General features: G+C 44.0%; 1 protein-coding gene across 4 annotated transcripts; it reads left to right on the forward strand.

Annotated features, from left to right (window-relative positions):
- Positions 1-345: 345 nt before the first annotated feature.
- On the forward strand, positions 346-17,806 carry LOC308083726 (cell adhesion molecule CEACAM5-like). 4 transcript variants are annotated; one of them, XM_080426050.1, is made up of 7 exons: positions 346-409; positions 1,356-1,688; positions 4,970-5,254; positions 5,785-6,048; positions 8,258-8,542; positions 14,940-15,203; positions 17,320-17,806. In XM_080426050.1, exons 1-7 carry the CDS (start codon positions 364-366, stop codon positions 17,517-17,519), a joined length of 1,677 nt encoding a protein of 558 aa, XP_080282176.1. In that variant the 5' UTR covers positions 346-363; the 3' UTR covers positions 17,520-17,806. The 4 variants fall into 4 exon arrangements, with proteins under 4 accessions (XP_080282176.1, XP_080282175.1, XP_080282177.1 ...); XM_080426049.1 differs by lacking the exon at positions 346-409 and adding an exon at positions 972-1,058; XM_080426051.1 differs by lacking the exon at positions 346-409 and adding an exon at positions 972-1,058 and having other exon boundaries at positions 4,970-5,194.
- Positions 17,807-19,293: the final 1,487 nt, after the last annotated feature.

The following is a 19,293-nucleotide window of genomic DNA, read 5'->3' on the forward strand; positions in this document are numbered from 1 at the left end:
AACATTTTGAATTATGAACTAATCTGAACTAGTTCATTTAAAAATGTGTGAACTGAACTTTGAACTAGTTCATTTAGAAAGTTAACTTCCCCAACACTACACACACACACAGAGAGAGAGAGAGAGAGAGAGAGAGAGAGAGAGAGAGAGAGAGAGATAGAGAGAGAGCGAGAGCGAGAGAGAGAGAAAAGCGATACAAGGGCAGAAATGATCTGTCCCCACTCCCCAGCCTTCAGGCGAAGACAATGGTTAATAATTAAAGGCAATTCCTGTAACTTTGCAGATAAACACTGAGGTGCAAATGCTTTCACTTGCATTTCTCTATTCTACTTCATACTGTACATGTCTGATTCTACGGCAGAAATGAAAACAAGCGTGATACAGTTATTCATCTTAACATTGCTCTCAGGTGGGGTCATATTATTTTAAACACAGCAGAGATGTGGCTACAAATTAGATAATGAAGGAGCTGTAAAAAAAAAAAGAGATGTATTTTCAAGTAAACCATTTTTCTTTAGTCATAATATGACAATAATAATAATATGAAACCACACCTGAATCACCTCAGTGATTAGCAACCATCAGGGGATCAATCTTACTGAAGATAAATATACTGTGACTACTTGAAAAGGTAAGATAATAGCAAAATCCTGGCACAGGGATCAACAAGCTTGAAATAAGTCTGGCACTGAACGTTTAGTTACAAAAAAAAATATGAACTAATCTGAACTAGTTCATTTTAAAATTTGTGAACTGAACTTTGAACTAGTTCATGAAGAAAGTGAACTTTCCCAACACCACACACACACACACACACACACGTGAAAGCATAAGATGTTAACAATATCGTAAAAATTATGGCTATAAAAATGGTCAGAATCAGCAAACAGGGTACATGATGTTGAACTTCCTGTACTTCCTGTAACTTTGCAGATAAACACTGAGGTGCAAATGCTTTCACTTTCATTGTTCTATGCTATTCATACTGTACATGTCTGATTCTAAGGCAGAAATGAAAACAAGCATGATACAGTTATTCATCTTAACATTGCTCTCAGGTGAGGTCATATTATTTTAAACAGTATACAGCAGAGATGTGGCTAAAAATTTGATAATGAAGGAGTTGTACAAAAAAAAATATGTATTTTCAAGTAAACCATTTATATTTTGTCATATTGCATTTAATTTCCAATTTTCCATCGACCATGTTCAAAGGTGTTTTAAATCTCATTAGATTGTTTACAAGATACACTTGCTGTCTAATTATATTTTAGCACTTTTTTGACTGATTCTCTCAAAAGTCCATACAAGTTTCACCAGAATCCTGCCTAAAAACCTGTAATTATCTCCTCCAGGTTCAAGCCATGGAGCAGGAGTTCTACCAGACCATCTGAATGGAGCACTGGGAGGGAGTGTGACGTTCACCACAACAATCAATCAATCAAACAAACCATTTCTCTCAGTATCTTTCAGTTTTAGGAGTAAAACAGTCCATGGAGCAGCAATAATTAACTCACCTAGTGTAAATGTAATCGCACCAGGATATGAAGACAGGATAACCTTGATCAGATCTACTGCATCCCTGGAGCTCAGAAATCTGACTTTTAATGACAATGGAGAATACAGACTCAGTGTTGTAACAGACGGAGGAGAACTGATGGAGGGACGTACCATACTGAAGATCTACAGTAAGTTGATCCTGTATTATCTTCAATGAAAAATATACACTAAAGCAATGAGAGATTAATTTAAATATAAGATATTTTCGTACCCTCTGAAATGTGACATATAGGCTAACGCTCATTTGTTTGGCGCTAATTGGTCCAGCTGTTTGCAAGATTAGCTCAGGAGTCATGACTCGCGCGCACGCGAGTCATGACTCGCGCGCGCGCACACACACACACACACACACACACACACACACACACACACACACACACACACACACACACACACACACACACACACACACACACACACACACACACACACACACACACACAATTACTGCCAATAATGTAATAACTATTGTTAATGTAATACTAGTGGATAATATAATAATGAATATAATATATTATATTATTATATAATATAATACAAAAAAACTCTTGATTTGCATCATTTAATACATTATTACATTACTGGTGGGTAAAGCAGCCAATAATGTGTTAACTTTCCAATAACATAATGTTTCAAGCTGACAATGTAATAATGTAGGCTACTTATATGCAAGTTTTATATACTCGCTATGAAGTGTCGCATTTAATTTATTTGTTTGATGTATTTGATGGACTTTTTCCTGTTGGATAAATGGATCAATGTTATATCATTATTCAATGTTGCTGGCCGCCATGGAACCTATAACATTATTGCCATCAAAACAAGAGCCGTGGGTTGCGTTGGGCCGCTTTTAAATGCTATTCTATAAACTTGCTTTTAAATAAGAGGCTTAGTTTGATTGGAAACCTGAGACATCCACTGTAGGAAACCACGCCAGTAGAAAACATTTCCTTTAGGAAACCACGCGAGTGGAAAACGGCTTGTTGGCTGTCTGTCTTGTTGTCTGCTGCTGTTGCACAGCAACAGTTACAGTTAGGCTACTGACGTCAGGTGCACTAGACTAGAACAGTGGTTCTCTGCTGTTGGTCGGGATACCCAGGGGGGTCACGGTCACCACATGATTTTGAGGGGGGGGTCCCCAGATGACAGTCAAGGGACAATTTAAGGAATTTTAAGACCTTTTTAACACATTGAATGCCAAAAACGGTCCGGACCGTTTTTGAGGGTCCAAACGAGAAGTGCCGAAAACGGTCCGGACCGTTTTTGACCCAATTCTATTTTTATACATGTGGGCCACGTGGGGCGCTAAAACGAAACTTTGACATCACCCAAGCAGTTTCTGAGAAGAAGAGGCTGGATGTGGCTCCATGTCAAAAATCCTTCCGGTCGGCGTTTTCAATGTTATCTCCTTGATTAAAAGCTTAATATCTCCATTTCTTTTTAATGTGGTGGAAACGAGCCGTTTTCGATCGGCGATCACGCTGCAATGGAGGGTCGCGTTGGAAATATTATTGTTCCAGGCGTTAGTCGGGACCCTCCGCCGTCTCGCACGCACGCTTTGTTTACATGCATTTCCGCGTCGGGGCTTCTCACAGCACGAAATGTATAACGCAAGTGGATGGAAGAAATGCTGGCACTCAACGTATAATATTTTAATAAACCTCTGGCACCCAATGTGTTAATACCGAAAAAATATAGAAAGAAAAAAAGACCATCATCAAAAGTAATCAACAAACTTTATAAACATTTGCCAAATTGTTAAATAATAGAAATACAATTTAAAGATGTTTTAAAACATATTTTCGTTAACGGAAGTGCCAGTTTCCTCTCTTGGATTTCGAGAGGTGTAGTTCCAGACTCTATATAACATTCGGAGATTGTGGAATAGTTGTCTGGCTAAACGAGACTATTCCACACGCTACGTCCTACCGGGAAACTCCTCCCTGTCAGGTGATAAGAAGGCTAGTTGGCTCTCATGCATTGAAGGAGGCATGAGCTCGGCTCTGGGCTCCCTAGGCTGGCAGGGGGAGTGTAGCGCCCAGGATTACGTAGACAATTGGCACTGGGTGAAAAAGGGTTGCAAAATCGTGGGATAATTTCAAATATGTTCAAAGTTCAAATATGATTATGATTATTTTGGGGTGTTGGACTGTCTAACACTAATTTTTAGTTACTATCTGAGATTGCACAATAACACTTTGGTAAGTTCCAGTAAAGAAATATTAAAATAAAAAATATTATGAGTCAATATAATGAGGCAAGTGACAATGTAAGGACTTTTAAGACCTTTTTAATACCTAAAAAAAGAAAGAAAGGAAAAAAAAGACCATTACTGTATCAGAAGTAATCAACAAACTATATAATTGGTCAAACATTTGCCAAATTGTTAAATAATATAAGAAAGAGGCAAACATTGTGAAAATAACAATAACAAGATAGCCTTCCTAGAAATCTGGATTAAATGTACAATATTTGTCTTTGAAATTTGCCTTTGAATGAGTATAATAATAATAATAATAATAATAATAATAATAATAATAAGGGGAATAATAATAATAATAAGAGGCAATATTATATATTATTGGCATAATTTAAAGCACATGACAGGAAAAACAATAATATAGGGCATTAATGACTTCTGATTTTTGCAAGTCGACTTTTGCACGTCTCATCCTATTGACACACAAAGGGGGACCAAACACAGACTGCTTGCTGTCCAACAATGAGCAACTTGTATTAAATGTCGGGCCTGACTAGAATATAGTTAAGTGCAGCAGCATGATTAGGCTACTGTCAACAACAACAACAACAACAACTACAAATACCACATGGCTTTTGGCTACCTTAAATTGTTTGGTAAATGTAACTGCACATCCCAGGCATTTGTTGTTGACTGAGGTTGGAAATCAATCATCAGGCAATGATAAATGCCACATAGTTTGTTTATCACTATACCCATGACCAAGAAAATACTGCTATTCAACACTTATTTTAACAACACATAGCACTTAACCTACCTTTAATAAAACAAACATCAAGCCCATTGAACCCCAGAGTCACCACAGCTCTCCCACGCCCAACCTGTGACTGTATCACTGTCAAGGTCACACAAGGTATCACTGTCAACTGTCACAAAAACAATGTGGTTTATTCACGATAGTGTGGATGTTTTACATCAGATATGTGCTAAAACAGTTTTTCAGACCTGACGAAGGCCAGAAGGTTGCAATGCATTTGTTTCTGTTTGACTTTTTCATGAGTGCTGATGTTTCCTTTGATGTTATGGTTTGGAAAACGGTCAGCAGTAATGTGAAGTATAGCTTGAGTTTGGCTAAACATGCCAGGCACTATGGTCCTTTATCCAGGAAATGGCTTACAGCATTTTTGTATTTATTTTTTACTCCGACAGTACCAGTCTCCAATCCAGTCATAACTCCCATCACCGGCACAGACTATGTGGAGTTCAATGACACAGCAGTCCTCAGCTGCTCTGTCTCTTCTGGTACCTCCCTCTCTTACCTCTGGCTCAATGGCAGTTCTGAGGTCACGCTCAGTGAGGGAGTGCAGCTTGGTGATGGAGGCTCCACTCTCACCATAGTCAGTGTGACCCGCTATGACCAGGGACCATTCAAGTGTAAGGTGTTCAATCCCATCAGCGATGCAACAAGTCCACCAGTACACCTCTTTATCAGCTGTGAGTTATTAACATGCATGTTTAACTTCCTTATCTTACAGCAATAGCTTATACTGTATGTAGATACACTATATGGATGTTTATCAACTTATTGTAACCAATTGCTACTTTATTTTAGCATTTTGGTGCTGCCTGACATTGTGTGTTAAAAGCGCGCTTCACCCATATCTTTATACTGTATAATTGGTCCTCACTAATGCTCATATTTCGCAGTTTACTGCACTCACTATGAATCTTATTTGTGGGCTCTGGACAATGACATTATCGATTCCTTGCTAAAATAAACTAAATTGTTTCTCTTTTGTTCTTACATCAATGAAACAGAAATAGTGCCATTTTACAATGAGCATTAGTGAGGACCAAATGAAGATAGATTGAAAATGGGTGAAGTGGTCCTTTAATAAATAATCTGATAATTATGATGTTTCAGTTTTAAAATCTTAATAGTAAATATTCACTCAACTATGGCTGTATTTTTAAACCTACACATTTTTATGGTTTTTCTTTTGTTGGTGTGTGCTAATCTACAGTTGGCCCAGGCAACACTGAAGTGAAGGCTTCCCCTTCAAATGACTACATTGCAGAAGGATCAGATCTCACCCTGTCCTGCTCAGCTGTCTCCAGTCCTACTGCTGTGTTTCAGTGGTTTCTGAATGGAAATTTGCAACTTATTACTGGACCAGAACTCAAATTACTGAACATTCAGATTGGTCATAGTGGTAACTACATTTGTCAGGCCTTTAATAGCAAGACTCTGAGATATCAAAACTCTGGTGCCACAGTCACTGTTCTAGGTAAGTGGGAATGAAGAGCTTTGAAGTTTGTGATTAGTGGTTTTTGAAGGCTGTTGAGTAGACTTTCTATTTCAGTTATTCAGTGTTTGAATTGAATAAGATAGTAAATGATCACACACATCCTATCATCAGGTGCTGGGCTGAGAAGACATTCAGTATGGAGTTATAATTCCCCACCATTTTACAGTTTTAATAGTCAAAAGACCTCAAGACAATGTTGTCTTTTGTCCATTAAAGCTATGTTGTGCAATGTGCATTTGAACTGGAATAGGATTCATCCTCAGTATTTGACCAAAAAAATCTAGAAATAACTACTGGAAACATTAGTAATGCTGTAAATGTTAATATGTAATAGTTGATATTGAGTACTGTACATAAAACCATCTATCTATAAATGCACAGAATCCTTGTGTATCGGTCTGTCACTCACATATCTCGAGAACCGTACGACTGATCGACTTCAAACCTGGCACGTGTATCGCCGAAGACCTGAAGGAGTGCAGTGCTGTAGTAGCCTGGCTCCACCCCCTGAATTGCTAGCCTCGCATTCAGGGTCTGGTGACGCTGTCGAAGGCGGGGTTTTCTCGGTTGAAAATCTGTATGGCGAATCGTGATCAGGATAATCCATTATGAACCAATCGCCAAAGAGTCCAACTTTGGCCACGCCCCCATCTCAGAAAACGGCTGAACTGAGAGGGCTTTCAGACTGAATAATGGAGTGAAACGAAATGAAAATTCTGGCTGAGTGTCAGGCTAGTGCTGTGGTGCAAAACTCACCGATATACTATAAACACCTGCAACTCACCTAAATACTCTCAACTCCTGCAAAACTCACCTAAATACTATCAACGCCTGACTCTCACCTTTTAGATCTCTCACACCTGTCCTAATGTTGTGATTTATTTCATTTTCATGTCATTTCATAAATAGTTAAAACAGTTAAAAGGGAACTTACTAATGTACAGTTTAAAAAATACATATTATTATTTCACTGCATATTGCGTGTATTTGTTGTAATCTTTATCGTGAAAGAACCACCGGAAGTGCTAAGTCAGCCTTACTCCGTGTGAGATAACAGTTAAGAGATCGCTGCATCCGGTCTCGTTGTTGTTGTTTGTGCTACTGAAAGCACGAAGATTATTATTGAACAAGCTATTTAAAACCCAAATTTTTGTACCGACCACTTGTCTGTATTTTTTCTTACTGCTAACTAAGTCAGTATATTTTGTTAATTCATACCTTTGTGTCGTCATTTCAAGAACTTTCACTACACCTAACCTTACCTTCTCTAACTCCAAACCCTCCGACTCTCCAGTCCACGTCCTCTCCTCTCCTTTTTACAACTAGCTAATCTATCACTACAATATGCGGATGGGGTCGAGGGGGGCGTAGCCCCCCGATACTCTAGTAAACTATAAACTATAAACTATAACTAAACTCAACTATGACTCAAAATCTAAAAATAACTCACTCTCTCTCTCGATCACTCTGTCTCTCTGTCTCTCGTCTCTCTCTTGAATATTTGTTTGAATGCACCAGGCAACACACTGGTACTGCGGTAGTTTTTGTACGGTTTTGCACTGATCACGTGACTTTTCTTTTGATGTAGAAGTCCTATATGAACACACAGGTTGCGTAAGATCGCAATATACTTTAAACCACTGAAAAGACTATAGAGCGCATATATGCGCTCATGGCAGGCAATATGTTAACCCAGAGTCACCACAGCTCTCCCACACCCAACATGTGACTGTATCACTGTCAACTGTCAAGGAGTGTGGATAATAAAGTCGGAAGAGTACTATAGTCAAGATCCGATCGGCACCGAATTCGAATCGCACGGCGCACGGCCTCCGACGGTATTCCTCCCAGCGTATTCCTCGCGTCCCGGCGGCCGTGATCCGCGACTCGCGTCGGCGCAACCACACTTGCAATTTCCCAGAATAGTTCATGATAGTGTGGATGTTTTACATCAGAGATGTGGTAAAACAGTTTTCAGACCTGACGAAGGCCAGAAGGTTGTTTCTGTTTGACTTTTTCATGAGTGCTGATATTTCCTTTGAAGTTATGGTTTGGAAAACGGTCAGCAGTAATGTGAAGTATAGCTTGAGTTTGGCTAAACATGTAAGGCACTATGGTCCTTTAATCATGAATAATTCCAGGAAATGGCTTACAGCATTTTTTGTTTTTTTTTGTTTTACCCCGACAGTACCAGTCTCCAATGCAGTCATAACTCCCATCACCGGCACAAACTATGTGGAGTTCAATGACACAGCAGTCCTCACCTGCTCTGTCTCCTCTGGTTCCTTACTCTCTTACCTCTGGCTCAATGGCAGTTCGAAGGTCACGCCCAGTGAGGGAGTTCAGCTTGGTGATGGAGGCTCCAATCTCACCATAGTCAGTGTGACCCGCTATGACCAGGGACCTTTCAGGTGTCAGGTGTTCAATCCCATCAGCAATGGAAGCAGTCCACCAGTACACCTCTTTATCAGCTGTGAGTTATTAACATGTTTAACTTCCCTATCTTACAGCTTATAGCTTATACTGTATGTAGATACACTATATGGAGGTTGATCAAATTATTGTAACCAATAGCTACTTTCCTTTAGCATTTTGGTGCTGTCTGACATCTTGTGTTAAAAGATCACTTCACCCATTTTCAACCTTAACTTTATACTGTATAATTGGTCCTCAATAATGCTCATTATAAGATGGCACAGTTTACTTCTACTCACTATGCGTCTCATTCGTGGGCTGTGGACAACTATTACCGGTATGACATTATCAATGGAGATTCCTAGCTAAAATAATCAATTTTTTTTCTTGCATCAATAAAATGCAAAAAAGAAAGTTTTAAATTACCGATGATGTCACTGGCAGGCAGGTTTCTTGTCAAATTCTCCGTGATATACTCACTATGGGATATCAGCGCCACCTGGCGATGCACAGAGCTACATACAATAAACTCCCGGGCCATTTCATTGGCTGTGAAGGGTATGTCACGTAGACGGAAGTCCCAGGGGTATAAAAACCCCACGTGACCGTTGCTCCTGCTCTTTCAGCTTCTCTGCAGCAGATGCAGCATGGCTATTAATACATACTACAGTGACTTAGATTTATTTTGATCAGAAAACCAGTTTTAACCGAAAGTGGAGATACCTGTATCCCCCGCGGGCTTTTATTTTCGTTAAATCTTATATTAGCACGCTCCCGCGGCTATTCTTCAATCTTTCTATCATCTTAGTTTTCCTCCTTGTTGTTCCAAGCTAACAGGCTAAGCTAGCCGCTAACGCTAGTTAGCTTAACCCTTTGTTTGGACTGGTGTTAGCCTAGCTTAGCTTAGCTTAATACTCAACACTAGCCGTACCACGATGGAGGCTCCTCGCAAGTGTGACCTCGCGGGCTGCGCTCACTACATCGCCGCCGCGACAACCCTCACCAAGTCTGCATCTCCTGCCTAGGGTTAGCCTTTCAAGGTACTACCCCAACGTACCAGGGTACTGCATCGACTGCAACTTTCTCTTTGAGGCACCTTAACTCCCGCCTGGCTAGAGCGGGACTCTCGCTGGATGGGGCGGTGTATAACTGAGCGGTGAGGCCTCGTATGCAGCCGGCTGAGCGGCCCTTCCCGAGACACACCGTGCGGACGAAACTGGCCCAAGGGCCGTGCATGGTGGCACATACCACGTGCGGCCTCAGACCATGGGCCCTCCGGCAGCCGTGGTGCCTCCGGATAGCGTAGCCAGCTGGCCGCAGCGCCACCGTGCTACTAGGTTCCCTCCTACCAGGAGGAATCCATGGAGGTCGCCACCCCTGCACGACGATCTCCCTGGGACCTCTGGGGATCCTCCCGCTCCCCAGGAGCTCGTGAGTGAGTTAGCCCAGACTAGCTACGTTAGCTGCTATGCTAGTTTAACGTCGCCCTAGTCAGGCAGTGTTTTGTTGGCTTAACACCCAGCTAGCTTGACTAAGCAACAGGTTATTAGCAGTGCTGTTCTAGCTTAGCTTGCCTCGCTAAGACAACACCAGCTTGTTAGCGTTCTCACTCTGTAATGAGCAACCCCGTTCGGGGGCTTCTAAAGACCGCAACCGAGCCAGCGTTTTACCACGAAGGACGAGGCAGTTTCCAGGTCCAGGTAGGGCCAGACTACGCCTCCTCCTAGCGCCAGACTCTCAGGGCTGGCCGCCCTCCCTCGCACCTCCTCAAGTCCGGCAGAATCCAGAGAAAGGAGGCTCCAGGATGAGGAGAACAACCGTGGACAGGTTCATCGGGCGCCATTGGGACACATGATGGTTTTGCATAAGACTATGTTAAAATGTTTCATGTTGTTTACTGTTTCTGTGCCTACTTTTGTTTCATTTCACATGTTCCAAAGTACATAAGCACATTAGCAGTCCTGTCAGGAGGCTCTATTGAAACACATGGTGTTTTTTCATAAGGTATGTGAAAACGTTTCATGCTGTTTACACTGTATTCTGTGCCTCCTTTTTATTTCATTTCACATGTTTCAAAATACATTCAACCCCTGTCAGGGGACCAGGAGGAATGAGGGTCCCTGAGGGGTCCCTGTGCGTCATTGGTCGCCTTTATAAGCCCAAAGTGCCTATCATGCCCGGTTCCCGGCATGGTAGACACTACTGGGATACTTTCTCTACCTGTCTCAACCCCTGTCAAGAAGCATCGACTCATGGGGGTTCCCAGGCGGTCCCCCAAAGCCAATAACCCCTCTTTATAAGCCCAGAGTGCCTGTCATGCACGGTTCCCGGCATGGCAAATACTGGGATATTTATCTATACAGGGCCCAAAGCCAATAAAGTGTACCAGGGTCAAGCCAGTTTTGCCTCCCATCCACCAGGGGGCGTCAAAAGTGTTTACAACCTTTTGTGTACTGTGCCACGTTCGCCTCTCGAGGGCGGCAGAACTCCTCCAACGAGGAGGGGATTTTACCAGCGACTCCAGCCTGGCCGACAGGCCTAGACAACATGGCGGCGATCAATGTAGCCCGGATGTTGACATCGTGGAAAGCTCCCGTAGTCACGTGACTTCCCCGTGTCTCCCGAACAGGCCATCGCTACCTCTACGGTCTCTAGCAGGGGCCACACGCATGGCCCCGTTGGTCCAAGTAGCGGCGCCATTGATCCCCATGGAAACGAACAAGCCAAGATGGCGGCAGACCAGGGCAAACCGGATGTTGACGTCACGGAATGCTCTCGTGTCCAGTCATGTGACTTTTCCGACTCTCCCGACCAGGCCTTTGGTACCTTCACTGTCTCTAGCGGGCGCCACGCATATGCATATGGGCCAGTTGGATCATGTGACGACGTCATCTGTCTCCATGGTAACGGACATCAACGTTTCTTGGCTTGTGGTGAGTTAGCCTTGACTAGCTTGATAGCTGCTAGGTTAGCATAGCCTCCAGTCAGGCTACTGTTGTTTCACTTAGCGGCTACTAGCCTCACTAACAACAACACATAGCAGTGTTGTTTTAGTGCAGCGCACAGCCAGCCCCGCTAAAAGCAACACTGCGGTGGCCACTACCACCGCTACCCTTCCACGGTCTCTAACGGGCGCCGCAGGTGCGGGTCCGCTGGATCACGTGACGACATCACCGGTCTCCATGGAAACGGACATCAACGTTTCTTGGCTCGTGGTGAGTTAGCCTTGACTAGCTTGATAGCTGCTAGGTTAGCATAGCCTCCAGTCAGGCTACTGTTGTTTCACTTAGCGGCTAACTAGCCTCACTAGCAACAACACATAGCAGTGTTGTTTTTAGTGCAGCGCATAGCCAGCCCCGCTAAGGCAACACCGCGGTGGCCACCTACCACCGCTACCCTTCCACGGTCTCTAACGGGCGCCGCACGTGCGGGCCCGCTGGATCACGTGACGACATAACCGTGTCACCCAGTCCGCGGGACTGGGTGACATCAGAGCCCCCTCCTAACTCGCTCGCTGAGTGAGCAGCTTGTTGGAGAGTTTGCAGTCTGAAACTGTTTACTATCCCGGTACATCAGTGTTACTCTGTGTGTGTACTGGTCTATCTCAGTACAGCAGTGACACACTGTGGTTGTACTGGTCAGCTCCCCTGATCAACAACAACACACTGTGGTTGTACTGGTGTGTTTTCCACGTGCCTTTATGCATAACCTCCTATGTCAGACAAGGTGTTGTTTCTCTCATGCGGAAGGTAATGCAGCCATGTCTCTGAGAGAGGAGGTTCTCTCTCTCTCCTGAACGAGGGCGCTATCAGAAAACTATCTATGAATCAGAACCAACTGGGTTTCTATTCGATTTTTTTTTCTGGTGGAAAAGAAGGGGGGGGGGGGGGGGGCGTATGACCCTCTCTGAATATGAAGGGTCTCAACAAATACCTGATGGTTTTCAAATTTCCGGATTTTGACGACCGCATCGCTGCTGCGGACGGTGCGTCAAGGGGATTGGTGGACCAGCATCGACCTTAAGGATGCTTATTTCTACATTCCTTTCTATCCACCGCAGTCAGGAGGTGGCTCGGCACACAGACGTGGCCGTTTCCCCACTTGACGTCGCAGGGTTTTCACCATCAATGTCCGTCGAGCGTCTTGGTCCCGTCTCAGCAGACCACCTTCATGCGGATCTCGCTGGGCTAGACCAGGCTCACGGCGCGTCTGTCCCGGGACGGGATAGACAGCTTTTCGGCCTATGGTCTTCTCGCATGAGGCGACAAGTCACATACAGGCTATGCGTGCAAGCGGCGGGTCTCATGACTTCGGCCATACACCTGTTTCGTTTGGACAAGCCCCACATGTGAACTTTTTTTCCAGAGGTGGATGCGGGCTCTTGGAATCCCGTCCACCTGAGGTTATCGGAAGGTCCGGGTATCCCCACGGTGTGTGGACACGCTTAGACCATGGTCAGACGCAGCCCTTCTGTCCAAGGGGTCAGAATGGGTGCTGTGGTCTCGCGGAAGGTCATTACCACGGACGCCAGCGTCACAGGGTGGGGTGCCGTCCACGAGGGCCGCTCGGCCAGGGGGGTGTGGGGTCCCAGTCTACAGACGGCCCACATCAACTACCTGGAGCTGATTACGGCCTTTTCTGACGGTCAGACTTTGCAAGGCTTGGTTTCGAGGTTGTCATGTCCTGATCAGAACCAACAACACCACGACCATGTGCTATGTCAACAAGCAGGGAGGCCTGGCCTCTCCAGTGTTGGACAAGCTAGCTGGCGATCTGACGCTGTGGTGCGACGCACGCCTTGCGTCAATCAGAGCCTCACATATACCGGGCCTCCTGAACAGCGGAGCGACTCTGTTGTCCAGGGGAATTTTTGGGGCCAATTTTTGACACGCAGATTGGCCTCTCCTCCGGAGGTAACGAGCCAGATCTGGGCCAGTTTTGCCGACCGAACTGCTTTATGCGTTCCCGTCACTGGAGTTGGTCCTCTCAACAATGGAGAGGGTCAGACTCCACGGACTGTCAGTGCCGCTGGTGGCACTGGCGTGGGGCGCGTGGAGGTCAGGAATAATCCTCTCCTCTACGACGAGCCCTGGCCCCTCCCCCCGATCAGAGATCTGCTACGGCAGGCAGGGGACGAGATTTTCCACCCCCGCCATCAGGATCTGGTCCTATGGGTCTGGTCCGTGAGAGGGCGACTCTGGGCTCGTGTGGCCTGTCCCCTGACGTGGTAGCTACCATACAGGGGTCCAGGGCCAGTTCCACGAGAGCTGCAGACGACGTAAAATGGTATATTTTCTGTGTCTTGGGGTCTGGAACAGTCGCCGTTGGTGGTGGCTTTCCAGGCTCAGTTGCGCAGCATCCTCTTTTTCCTGCAAAGCAGGTTAAATCAGGCTGACCTTCTCGACGGTTGAGATGTACCTGGGGGCCTTTTCCACTTGTCACAAGGGTTTCGATGGTGCATGGTGCATGGGGTTCTCGGACGGCGACAGGAAGGTTCTGTTTGATCCTAACATGGCGTTTGTTCCCGAGAACGGGGTGGTGACCCATGCCCAAGTCGAGCTGGTAGCTTTCCATCCACCTCCTTTCGCTTCAGTGAAGGATAGACGGTTGCACTGTCTCTGTCCGGTGAGATCTTTAAAGTTCTACGGTCAGAGAACAGCGGCCGGCCGATTGTCGACGCAGTTTTTGTCTCCTTTGGCCAAGGTGGTCAGAGGAAGGCAGTTTGCTCAGGCGACGTTTTCAAGATGGATCTTGGATGCCATTAAGCTGGCCTATGCTAGCGGTGGCGCCCCAGTTCCAGAAGGACTGAAGGCTCGCTCTACTAGAGGCATGGCGACATCCTGGGCCCTCTCCAGTGGAGTTTCGGTTCAGGAGATATGCGCGGCTGCAAAATGGTCGTCTCCATCGAGTTTTGTGGTGTTTCTACAGCCTGGACGTGGCAGCGTCTTCAGTGGCGCACGCCGTCTTGGGCGTAGCGGTTGTCTCTATTTAGAGGGAAGAGTTTGAACAGGCCTGGAGCCTTGTTCTATCTATACTGACTTCCTTCTCCTAGGTCCCCTCGGGACTGCCAGTTGGCTGGGTCCTAGGGGAGGAGGCCCTGTTCCCTCATTTTACTTATGGGGCAGACTCGTGTCTGTTTCATTAGTTGAATGGGGCAGACTTGGTCTGTCAGGGTCTACCTTTCTTTCTGTGTCCCGCACCCTGGCCCGGAGGGCTGGGGCCCGGCCCGGAGGGCTTTTTCTAAACTTCCTCCGAGACAGCGCGAGTACACAGAATTGGTGCCATCTTAGAGAGAGCATTAGAGAGGACCAAATTAATATAGGTTGAAAATGGGGGAAGTGGTTCTTTAATCAATTATGATGTTTCAGTTTTACTCTTCTACAGCAGAATTTTTAAACCTACTAATATTATCTATTGGTGTTTTTTCTTTTGTTGGTGTTGGTGCTAATCTACAGTTGGCCCAGGCAACACTGAAGTGAAGGCTTCCCCTTCAAAGGACTACATTGCAGAAGGATCAAATCTCACCCTGTCCTGCTCAGCTGTCTCCAGTCCTACAGCCGTGTTTCAGTGGTTTCTGAATGGAAATTTGCATCTTATTACTGGACCAGAACTCAAATTACTGAACATTCAGATTGGTCAGAGTGGTAACTACATTTGTCAGGCCTTTAATAGCAAGACTCTGAGATATCAAAACTCTGGTGCCACAGTCACTGTTCTAGGTAAGTGGGAATGAAGAGCTTTGAAGTTTGTGATTAGTGGTTCTTGGCTTTTGAGTAGACTTTCTATTTCAGTTATTCAGTGTTTGAATTGAATAAGATAGTAAATCATCACACTCATCCTATCATCAGGTGCTGGGCTGAGAAGACATTCAGTATGGAGTTATAATTCCCCACAAACTTACATAGGTTTTAATAGTCAAAAGACTTCTTGTTCAGGATTTTCGTAAGTTACATTATGAAGATCAAGAACAAGATCACAATGTCATTTGTCTTTGAAAGCTATGTTGTGCAATGTGCATTTGAACTGGAATAAAACAGGACTCTTCTCTCAGTATTTGACCAAAAAAATCAAGAAATAACTACTTAAAAAATGTACAGTAATGCTGTACATACAGTATGCTGCATTATGTAATAGTTGATATTGAGTACTGTACATAAAACCATCTGTATCTATTTTAAGACTTCAAACCTGACACGTGTATTGTCGAGGACCTGAGGGAGTGCAGTGCTGACTGCTGAAATCACATAAGTTGACTTGCACAACGGTGTGTTGTGCAAAAGTGCATAGCCTATCTACAAGGTATCTTTGGGAGGGTTGCCAGGCTTTTCAAGAAACAACCGAACCAGGTCTATGAAAACAAGCCCAAAGCCGATCTACAAGCTCACAACGCGTCGCAATAAGCAACTGCGCTTTAAATTATTAACCACGTTATAGTCTTATAATGACTCGGTTTAGAAACAACATAAGACATTCTGCTATGTCTATATTTATTTATTGTTATATAATTTATAAATAATTTAAAATTTAAAATAGCAGATCGACAAGCCGGAACACACAGGCTATGGATGCCATGCTCGCCAGGTGACAAAGAGCTATGGCAGTTCAGGGACAGCTGTTTAACACAGGGGCTATCCTAGCCCGGTATCAGCACCACCTGGCCAAGCAGCTTGAGTGTGGAGACTACAACCTTCCTAGCTGCTGAGGTGCAGCAGGTGGACAACTGGCTGGTGTGTGTTCACTCAGAGGAACATTGCCATAAGGTGGCACTGCTTACCTGTTACCCACTTAAGCCCTATTTCAAATATTGTGAAAATACCATCTACAAGCTCTCAACACATTGCGATGTGACACGTTGTGAGCTTGTAGATCAGCCATTTCTACAATTACTGATACTAGTCCATACCCGGTCGACGCATCCGTGGGGGGATATGCGCACATGATCTGGCAACCCGGGAGGCAGTTCGTCCCATAGCTCGCGGGGCCATCCTACAGCTGGGCAGCCCCGTAACCATGGCGACATTCTTTTACACAAAAACGTGAATAAACAGCTGACAGTTGGGGAAATCAAAAAACGGGCTTCGCTGTTAGGTGCACATGGTAATCAATGGCTGTGTGCAAATTCAGATCAATTGCTCCAGCCACTGAGGAGAACCGGGCAGAACAATTTTGGCCTCACTACCCTACCCTACCTACCTACAGAGCATTGGCAAATTATAGGAGGATATGTTGTTTTAAATAAATTCTCTAAATTCTTCTTGGAAAATGTCTATACAGTTTAATACAGCAATGCATTGATATTAAAAAGAAACATTTCTTTTTAATACTATTAATATTAGTATTTTAAAAAGCATGTAATTCTGAATTTACGTAAGTAAATACTCCAGTACTTTAACTCGTGTCCAAATGTGGCTGAGCAACTTTCACTTGTAGTTGAATAATATTTCACCAGGATCATTTATACTTTGACTCAACTAGGGTTTGTCCACCACTGAATGCTGCCACTTATGTTGGCAAAGCATTACAAACGAGACGCAAAGTCAACCAATCACTGAAGCCGACGGGTCGGTTAGCCAATCAGGGAAGCCGGTGCCCACATAATAAACACATTGACACACAGCAGAACAAACCGGACTCAAAGCTTGACCAATCTGTGAAGCTGACGGGTTGTATTGGCCAATAAGGGAAGCCAGTGTCCACACTCCTCCCGCCCGGGACACACAGCACAGGTTTCATGAATTAATAGGTTATAGAATGTAGAAATAAAATAATTATAATGATAATAATAATAATAATAATCGTCGTGTTTTTTTTCTTTTCTTTCTGCTTGTTTTTTAGGTTCATCATCTGATGTCATCGCTGGAGTAAAGATTGCCGCGATTATTGCCGCGATTATTGCCGGGATTGGCGCTATCTGTGGCTATGTTTGGAAAAAGCATCCGGAATATTTTCTTAATATTCAGGACAACTGTAATTATTGCTGTAATAGTGGTACTATTAATGAGTCTACCCCTATAATTCCAGGAAAAAATATATAATTTAAACGTTTGACTTTGTGTGGACTGTCTTGTATACCCTAGTGCATGACACTATTAAGTAACTGAACCATGGATTCATTCAAATGATTTGTTGAGGAGTGATTTAAAGTGTAATCCTTTAAATATCTGTAAGAATCTTACAGATCTTACAGTAAGTAAATTAAATTGGTGGAACCAGATCATGAGATACTGATTTTCTTTTCACTAGTAAAGGCCACACCTTCAAACAATGAAATAAATTTGAGTTGTTTATTTATTGAAGAATGAAAAGTTGATGTAGAGATGACTTGAATAGAGTGAAATGGAAAGAGAGGTGAGGGGGATAAAGTATTGCGTTGATGAAGGGATGAGAGGTGGAGGGATGAAGAGGTGAGAACGCTGTGAGGGGATGAAGGGTGTGATGATGAAAGGATGAGGGCTGAGGGGACGACGAGACATGAGGGTTGAAGGGATTAGAGGATGACGGGATGAAGGAGTTTGCAGCAAAAACTGATGAAATTAATCACATTATTGACTGAATTGACTCAGAATATTGCAGAATAAAACCACTCTGGAGATGGGGTGGGGGACCTACATAGTCATGTAATTGTTTTTACTTACTGTTTGGATTTAGTTTCAATTCGTAACTACACCTCAACGCAATATAGGTATCAAAACATAATATAAAACTATATATCATACTGTATTGCATGATGTTATGCTTATGGTAACACTTGCTGATAATGTACCCTTAATTAACTCTTAATTTATGATTTCTTAATACATTATTTAAGCGTTAATTAACCCCCCCCCCCAATCTCCGTCAGGGGGGGCAGAGCATAAGGCCGACCTGAGAGGTCATCAATATTACGTATAATTTTTGGAGAGTGTGCAAGCACTCTCCCAAGGAACACGTTTTAAAATATGTGAAGAATGTGGGCGTGCACTCCTCTTCATATGAATAAAGGGTCATGATTGGTTGGCCGTCCACCGATTGGTTGTGATATTGCCCTGACATCCAACAACAACCAATAAAACCCATGACTGTCCCTTCGGGCTATAGAATCTATATCCTCCTGGAGATGGGAAAACTTTGCGCGCATTCATGGGACCATGCAAAAAAACTACGCTGGCCATTCACCGCACACGCAAAGCCAGCACACTTAGTGTGGCTCGAGCAGCTGAAGCAGCAGCAGAGAGATTGATTGATTTATGTACTTTATTTAGTAAGAGATGAGAAAAACAGTACATGGAAGTACAGATTCTCAATACAAGGTCTACTAAACTGGAAGGCTCATAAAGCACTAAGTTTGTTTAAAATGAGATCCCCCACGCACACAAATCATGATGACATGAGACAGACAGATATACACACTACTATACAGAACGTCATACAATCAGTTTACAGGTTACTGGTATGAAGAATAAGAAATATGTACAAGAGGGGGGGAAAAAGGAATAGTTCAGGGGGGGGGGGGGGGGTTGCTGGGGTTGCGAGAGAGAGAGACATGTAATTTGTTCCGTATTTTCATAAACATCCCCCCCTGTTAATCAACACTGAATTTAACAGTAATGAATCAAATAAAACACAAGGAGAAGGCCCGTAAGTTTGTCGTAGGACCCAGGTTGGATCTCCTGTGCCTCTGCTGGGTGGAAACGGTAAACGGAAGACTCGCCCCAAAACACATAACCCCCATTTATTTAGCAGACAAGCGGTTCTTGTATTCTTGTATTTGTTTTACTGAGGATAAGGTTAGAAATATAGTTTTACTGAGGTTAAGTTTAGGAATAAGGT

The sequence above is a fragment of the Gymnoscopelus braueri genome, assembly GCF_963280865.1.
Source record: "Gymnoscopelus braueri genome assembly, chromosome: 4".
Taxonomy (NCBI): domain Eukaryota; kingdom Metazoa; phylum Chordata; class Actinopteri; order Myctophiformes; family Myctophidae; genus Gymnoscopelus; species Gymnoscopelus braueri.

Coding starts and splice junctions, on each gene's coding strand:
- LOC308083726 (XM_080426049.1), top strand. CDS start 974: ATGCTATTCATACTGTACATGTCTGATTCTAAGGCAGAAATGAAAACA. Junction 1,689..4,969: donor TACCATACTGAAGATCTACA/GTAAGTTGATCC, acceptor TTACTCCGACAG/TACCAGTCTCCAATCCAGTC. Junction 5,255..5,784: donor AGTACACCTCTTTATCAGCT/GTGAGTTATTAA, acceptor GCTAATCTACAG/TTGGCCCAGGCAACACTGAA.